A 7,897-nucleotide genomic window follows, 5' to 3' on the forward strand; every position below is an offset into this window, starting at 1 on the left:
ACCCGAAATTTTCGGGTCGAATTTTTGGATCAGGTCAAATGTTAACAGCTCTATTCGAGATCACGCACCGGTTTCGTCATTATACCGGTCGGTTTATTAATTATTGGTAAATCCCGTTCGCACCATCTTACAGCGGAATCCAAAAGAACAAGTTCGATTTAATCCCGCACCGCCTCACGTCCACCTATAAATAAGTCATCGAGGAATGATCGCGATTATCTTCTGAGGCCGTCTCTTCCTTATCCGCAAACCCTAACTAGGGTTTTTCCATCTGCCCTAGTCAGATTAGTGTTTTTGACGGTGCATATCGCTTTCTCTCGTTCTCCTTTGGTCTCTGCGCGAATTTTTCTGCAGCCATGTACTCGCACGATGCAACTCGCAAGAGGGGTAGGCCTGATGCTGCGAATGGAAATGGCAACGTTCCCAGCCTTAAGCGATCGAAAGGTGAGGCGCCGCCTCCTTTTTTTTTTCTGAACTGTTTTTCTTCTGTTCTATTTGGTGTGACTGTCTGGATCTGCTGAATAGGCCGGATTTATTTGGTTTTAAGGTTTTTGATTAATGATCTCTGCTCTTTTTGTGTTTTTACTTTTGAGATTGAACAGCTTCAAGCTATGGCATGAAGTGGTTGTTTTATCAGATTTGGTGCATTTTTTTCTTCTTAAGCTATAAAGAAATAGTAATGTGTTTAAATAATGTATACGTTGATTAGATAGTAGTGCTTTAGTTACTTTTGCTTTGTTCTGTATAATTGATATGCATTTTCTTACATGACTAAAGAATGACAAGTGGGTTCATCACATAAGAAGTTGATGTGGATGACTAGTTTGGCTTATTAATCACAACTTTTAAAGCGCCGTGAAGTAATGTGAATGTTGCATTTATAATAATAAAGTTTCTTGGTGGTTACAAAGAGAGAAAGACTGAATAAGTTTTGAAAAGGTCAGAAACTTACGTTGTTTGACAATACTTTGTTTTTTTTAATAGTCTAATTTATAAGTATTTTGATGCATAAGCATTTGATTTATAGAATATTATGTTTCTATTGCAATGCTCAGGAGACAAAGTATAAAAAAGAGGCATCGAATGTGAATTCACTTTGTTGAGTGAAAAGTGTGCAAGTGGAAAGGCTGTCAGGAAAACGTCTATTTCAACTTATGAACTTCTGATAATAAAAGAGACTTGTTTATGACCAACTTTAAACCGTTTCATCTCTTCGCTAAAATTGTGCGACTTATTTGTTAATGGGTGTACTTTTTCCTATTTTTGGTAAACTGATGAATTAGGATTTCTATTATCCTTAATATGCTAGCCTCAATGTGGCGCTTTTATGATATCTTAATCAAAGGCTGTGATGTATTCGGATTATGAAATTAGTTCTTTTTAATTAGTGAGACTGCCTCACTGTGATAATTTTTCTAATATATTTAATGCAAGTTATTATGTTTTTGAATCATCAAGATCAATAATTAGTGAAACTTTAACTGAGAAAATAAGGTTAATTTCATGCAACAGAAATGGAGTCCAATCAATCTGGTTTAGGAAGCAAATCGAAGCCATGCACCAAGTTTTTCAGGTTCTAATCTTAACCTGTGCAAGATAAATATGAAAAGATGAACTTGTTTTTTTAATATGCACAATTTAAACATGAATGTTTTCCTAATTTTAGTTAAATCGAATGTTTCTAATCTAATGAATTGGTGATCTAAGCTTGTGATACAGGTTCTGAATTAATCAAGATAACAAGTTTTTCTACAGTGTAATTTCGTCACAAACAATATCCGACATGGATTTAACTGGTACAAGCTCATGTGAAACTAAGCAATTACAGAGCCAATGGAAGTAAAAACTGCTTCATAGAATATGGCATGGTGATAAGCTTTCGAAATTTTTGGGGTTTGCATCAACTGGATCTTTTTCAACTTAGTTTGAATATTCTTTCTAGCTTACATTTTCGAACAAAATTTGATTTCGTAAGTTGATGCATACATTTTATAAAGGCTCCCTTTTATAAGTAAGGTCTACCCAGTCAATCTAAAGTGAAAGAAATTGTGGTAAGGGTTTTTGATTAAATCTTCGATTGTCAACAAATGTTTAAGCTCTGAAGGAAAGTTTCCCATCAAGTTCTCTGCTTGTTCAATAAGCTTTCAATATTTGTTAGTTTTTCTACCTTTTTAGTAATCTACATACCTGGTTATTGTTTGGTAAAACACCTGGTTATTATTTGGTAAAACTTATCCTTGTTTGAGTAGTTTGATTTTTATTAATATAATAATCAATTTTAATTTAAATTTTTGTTGTCATCAACATGCTTGATTTTTTCCCCTAAAGTCATACTTTTTCTGTTGTTCACATGAAAGTTAATGAGATTTAAGAATCTATTCCTGAAAGAAACAAATAAATCTAAGAATAAACCCGTTGCGCAATCATTATCATTGAACATTTTTTATCAGTTGATAAAAGAAGTTGGTATTGTTTTTGTAACAAATAAAGTGTCTTCTATTATTTTTTCTTAGGATTTGTTTTTTATACCGGTACTGTTGGTTTATCCATATTGTTTTTTGGTGTTGGCATTTTTGTCATTATGCCATTTTGATCTACGTCTTTCTTATCTTAATATTTTTCATTGTGACAGCTGTTAATTCTATATGAATTAGTTATATTCTTATGTCTTTTGCATTTTACTCGTAGAAACTTTGAAATGCTCATTATGTTCTGCAATTCTAGTATATTGGACTCTTTTGCTTTTGTGCAGATTTGGGAGATTAAATTACCATTACTGTTTGGTTTAATTCTTCTTCCTTGTATCTGTGGGGCCTCTAATTGAATCCATAGTTTATCAATAGATACTATATTCAGTGTGTTAGTTTATGCTTAATTTGCCGATGTTGCTGCTGAATTACCATAATATGATATTTTTTATTGAATAAGAAATAACCTTATTTTAATACTTTCATCAAACTTTTTCCGAGCTAATAAGTTTTTTACTTGGATTCTTCCCAAGACATTTTTTTTAAGATACTTCTCGAATTCAACTGGTCGTTTTGTCATTCTCACTCCTTTTAAGATACTTCTCAAATTCAACTGGTCGCTTTGTCATCCTCCCTACCTCCTTCTTTTGTTCTTTACTCCTTGCATAATTATTGGCTATTCATATACTGATAGCACTAATTGTGTTGGTTGTGGTAATTGCTATTTTTACTCTACATTTCTTTTCCTTTCTTAAAATTGATCATTACAACATCCAAGTCAATTATTCTTATGTTATGAATCACATGAACACATTTTCATGCCTTGGTGTTATTTTTAGAGATTAGATGAACACGGTCTCATCTCTTCCACATTATTATAAAGCTTGATGTGCTCAAAGTTGTATTAGGAGTTTCTAGATCTAATTAAGATGCTTGATGATTGAACACGACCTGGGTAACAGTTTCAGGATAGATGAGTGAGATGTATTTGGTTTTCTTATATGTTGGATCAGTTCTAACGCCACAATTGTGCATGGGTCGCTTGACTCCCATCCTTTACCATTTCTTTGCATTTTTTTCTTTTTGTTTTTGTAGTAACTCTATTGCATTGTTGTTCCTTATCTTCAATATTGACCATCACTATGCCATCTTTCTAAGTTGATGTGGCCATGTCTTCCAATCAACATTACATATCTAGTTTGTGATGTCTTGAATCTGGTTCTCATCCTTGCCACTTATTCACATCAGCTTTATAGCCCTAGCACTCTTTGTTTTGTTGGCTCAGACTTGCTCCCATCACATGCCATTCTTTCATCTCTTTTCTCTTTGACATTTCACTCGTGGTCCCTTATGCCACTGCTCTCTGCTATCAACATTACTATTTGAGTCCGTAGGTCCTTTTGATGTTGATCTCGTAGCCATCTCAACCTTTGATTGTCAATTGGTTTTTAGTTGCAGCCTTGGTATCTCTCTTTCTATCTCTATTTTTCTCATGTATTATGGATAAATGCCAAGTTGAAATTATTAGAAGAAATGATAGTAAAGCCTTTAGCTTTACTCTTCCACCCTAATTTCAATTTTGTATTTTTATTACTTTTATGCTGTGTTTCTCAAAAGAAAATGTTGTTGTTTTGTTGTTGGGAATAAAGTTATAAGATTTTATTAACAATGTTTTTTATTGTTATTGTATGTGAAGTATATGATATTATATTTCATTTTGTGGTGCTTTCAATAGAAATGCTTGTATTATTTGTTTTAATTACACATTTTATATCATTAATGTATACAAGAAAATTGGGTTCCCTGCATGTTTTTCCTATTTTACTAGCAGAATAGCCAATATTACCGAGACTTGTTGTGTCATGGTCGACTTCATAGTTCCTTTGTTTTGACAATAAGCATCATGTTCTTACTGCATATTATCTTGTTATTGGTGGACTCTAAGGCTGATTTATGCGTTTCTTTGGTTAGATTATATTTGCTGATGGGTTAGCTCTGATTAGGTTTAGATTTATTTGTCGATCAGATTTTCTGGAACCATTTATGACCTATGGTTCTTTTGGAAATGAGTAAATCGAAGGATTTGAATTTAATCTAAAATATTAAAAGGAAATTGGCTAGACAATAGGAAAAATGTTAGGACTGCATATTAACTTGTTTTTTGTGGTCTTTAGCTTGTCATTACTCGATAAGTAAATTTCAATGTGATGCTAATTTGGTTATAGGTAGACATGATCAGAGTTGGATTATAGAATGGAAAAGGATGATGATTTTAGGCTTACCCGTGAAATCAGATTTTCTGGAACCATTTTTGGGCCTACTATCTAATGGTGTTTGACTGTTTTCTGCTTCCGGAGCTAGTTTTGACTTAAAAAATATAATAGGAACAAGTAAATGGGCAAAAAAACTAAAATCTAGTAACTTTTACCAGTTCTCTCTCTCTCTCTCTCTCTCTCTCTCTCTATTGAGATGCCAAGTTTCCTCATACTTTAAACATGTAGAAAAAATGAATTAGTCGGCCATTTTTGACACATTACAGTTTTAGCTCTTCAGTTAGTTTGATGTCTGGGGACCTTATCATATGCTTTAGAGGAACAGAAAAAATGTGATGTGATAGCTCAATTCAGATGTAGTTTAACTTGTAACTTATTAATACTTCAAATTTGTATTAAATAATCTATAGATGCATATATTTTATTGATATAATTCTGTGGTTTATTAACATCTTGAATTTCTATCACTATTTTTATTGCTATAATGATTGTAATTCAATATCGATCTGCTTTTTTGTTTTAATTGGTTTGAGATAGTTGCTTTACCCACAACTTGTCGAACAATAATGACGCATCATGATTGATGTGCTTAAAATGCTTTTAAATCTAAAGCATAAGTATAGTGATTAGAACCTAGTGGTGGGTATCCTGCACAGCTTTTACACCAATGATTTATCTATGTTCTAGATTCATTATTGATGCTCAGATTAAAATTATTTGAAGTACCTATTCCATGGGGTTCTGGTTAATTTTGTTTTGAAAAAATATATATAGGATTGCCTGCTCTTTAGGGCACCTTCAACAAAACTGTTTATTTGCCCCAGCGTCTTATATCATGATTATGTTGTCTGCAGCACTTCTGGGTGCCCTTTTGGTGAGGGATGTCACTTTCTCCACTATGTACCTGGGGGTTATAATGCAGTAGCACAGATAAACAACCGAGGAAGTACTGCTCTCCCCCCTCCTTCAAGGAATCATCTCATTGGACCAACCTCTTTATCTGATGGACCTGCAACTCCAGTCACTAAGACTCGCCTGTGCAACAAGTATAACACAGCAGAGGGCTGCAAATTTGGTGATAAATGCCATTTTGCCCATGGAGAAAGAGAGCTTGGCAGGCCACTTCATTCAGGCCACGAACAACACCCAATGGCGAATGCAATTGGTGGACGACTTGGAGGTCGCTTTGAGCCCCCGCCGCCTCCTGGTCTTGGTCCAGCAGCCAGCTTTGGCGCCTCCGCCACCGCCAAGATAAGCGTTGATGCTTCCTTGGCTGGTGCCATCATTGGTAAGGGCGGGGTGAACACCAAGCAGATCTGTCGCTTGACAGGAGCTAAATTGTTTATTCGGGAGCACGAGACTGACGCAAATCTAAGAAACATCGAACTGGAAGGAACATTTGATCAGATCAAGCAGGCGACAGCGATGGTGAGGGAACTAATTGTTAACATCAGTAGTAGTGCTGCTCCTATGCCCCTGAAGCCAGCCGGTGGTTTTGGGGCTGGAGGAGGCAATGGTGGTCCTGGGAGCAATTTCAAGACAAAAATGTGCGACAATTTCAACAAGGGAACCTGCACCTTTGGCGAGAGGTGCCATTTCGCCCATGGCGCTGCTGAGCTTCGTAAGGCAGCTGCTTGAAACATTTAAACCCCATCTTTTGAGCGGACATTTGTAGCGAGCACTGGTTGGTTGGTTGGTTTTGTAGTTGTCTTGGAACGGTTGATGAACTCGTAGTTTTCTCTCTGTTATTGCATCTCTATCTAGTAATTTTCGCTATGATGTTTTGTATTTATCAGCATTTCTTATCTATGTTATTCGGTAGCTTCATGATTTGACATCTTGATTCACCATTTATGTTTAGAATTGCTTGGAAACTGTTGAATTTGTATAAAAGTATTTTGGTTAGAATTGCTTTTGAAACCTTAACAAAATTTGTTTAAAAGAGTTCCGAGTCTGATCTTGTGTTAGGCAGTCTCAATGAGCAGAACGCTGCTGTAGGGGTCAGGCTAAGGCCTTGTATGGGAGGACTAAGATTTTATTTTGGACAGTTTTCTTCTCGCATTTAATAAGAGCTATTTCAAGATTGGTTCATTTTAAAATTAAATTTAATGTGTTATAAATTTAATATCATATTAAGTATTAATTACTTATTTATTTTAATTTTAATTTTATTTAATAAATTTTAATGAAAAATAATTAATTATTTTTAAAGTATTATTTAATTAATTTTAATTAGAACTCTAAAATTAAATCTAATGCTAAAATTAGAATTAGAAGAGGTAGTTTTAAATCCGTGTTTAACTTATTGGCAAACTCCCCTTCTTCTTCTAGAGCTGATGTGGTAAGCTCATTAATTCATTATTTTCAAGGCCTTTATAATCCCCCTACTCCCCCTAATGCGTCTCTCAATTGCATCCCCTCTGGGACTAAACTGCCGCAAGCTGATGCAATTCGCATTACATCCTATGTGATGGATGATGAAATAAAACATGCTGTTTTTTCGGGTAACACTAATTCTGCTCCAGGTCCTGATGGATTTAATTTCTATTTTTACAAATCATCCTGGCACATAGTTGGCCCTTTGGTTTGTAGGGCAGTTCACTCTTTTTTTCAGAAATGCTACATGCCGCATGGTGTTAAAGCAACTGCTCTGGCTATAATACCAAAACACAATAATGCATCTGAATTATCTGATTATAGACCTATTGCTCTATGTAATGTTCTTTATAAAATTATTGCAAAGGTCCTTGCGGAAAGATTAAAACCTGTTATGAATCATATTGTAATGGATAATCAAGCTGGCTTTCTAAAATCTAGAGTATCCACTGACAATATTTTGCTTGCTAATGATATTTTATCATATGCTGGTAAAAGCAAGGACAGTAATTATTTTTGTGCCAAGTTGGATATCAAAAAGGCCTTCGACTCTGTCAGTCGTGATTTCTTGCTTTCTAGGCTAGTGCAAAAAGGTTTCCCTCCTCTTTTTGTTAACTGGATCAAACTCTGTATCAAAGATGTTAGTTTTTCTATTCTGCTTAATGGTGCCATCGAGGGCTATTTTTCCACTTCTGCTGGTCTAAGACAGGGATGTCCTCTAAGTCCCTACCTTTTTTGCCTTGTCATGGATGCGTTTTCTAATCTTTTGGAGAATAGGGG

The 7,897-nt window shown here is 34.9% G+C and overlaps 1 protein-coding gene across 1 annotated transcript; it reads left to right on the top strand.

Annotated features, from left to right (window-relative positions):
- Positions 1–205: 205 nt before the first annotated feature.
- LOC110093084 (zinc finger CCCH domain-containing protein 14-like) lies at positions 206–6,595 on the top strand. Its single transcript, XM_020817853.2, has 3 exons — positions 206–444; positions 1,513–1,573; positions 5,596–6,595. The coding sequence occupies exons 1-3, from the start codon at positions 357–359 to the stop codon at positions 6,377–6,379; spliced, it is 933 nt and encodes a 310-aa protein (XP_020673512.1). The 5' UTR covers positions 206–356; the 3' UTR covers positions 6,380–6,595.
- The last annotated feature ends 1,302 nt before the right edge of the window (positions 6,596–7,897 follow it).

The sequence above is a fragment of the Dendrobium catenatum genome, unplaced genomic scaffold (genome assembly GCF_001605985.2).
Source record: "Dendrobium catenatum unplaced genomic scaffold, ASM160598v2 fragScaff_scaffold_414, whole genome shotgun sequence".
Classification (NCBI taxonomy): domain Eukaryota; kingdom Viridiplantae; phylum Streptophyta; class Magnoliopsida; order Asparagales; family Orchidaceae; genus Dendrobium; species Dendrobium catenatum.

What these genes read in the sequence shown, in the direction of transcription:
- LOC110093084 (XM_020817853.2), top strand. Translation starts at nt 357, where the DNA reads ATGTACTCGCACGATGCAACTCGCAAGAGGGGTAGGCCTGATGCTGCG. An exon ending in CAGCCTTAAGCGATCGAAAG is followed by an intron (nt 445 to 1,512) that starts GTGAGGCGCCGC and finishes TTCATGCAACAG; the next exon opens with AAATGGAGTCCAATCAATCT. An exon ending in CCATGCACCAAGTTTTTCAG is followed by an intron (nt 1,574 to 5,595) that starts GTTCTAATCTTA and finishes TGTTGTCTGCAG; the next exon opens with CACTTCTGGGTGCCCTTTTG.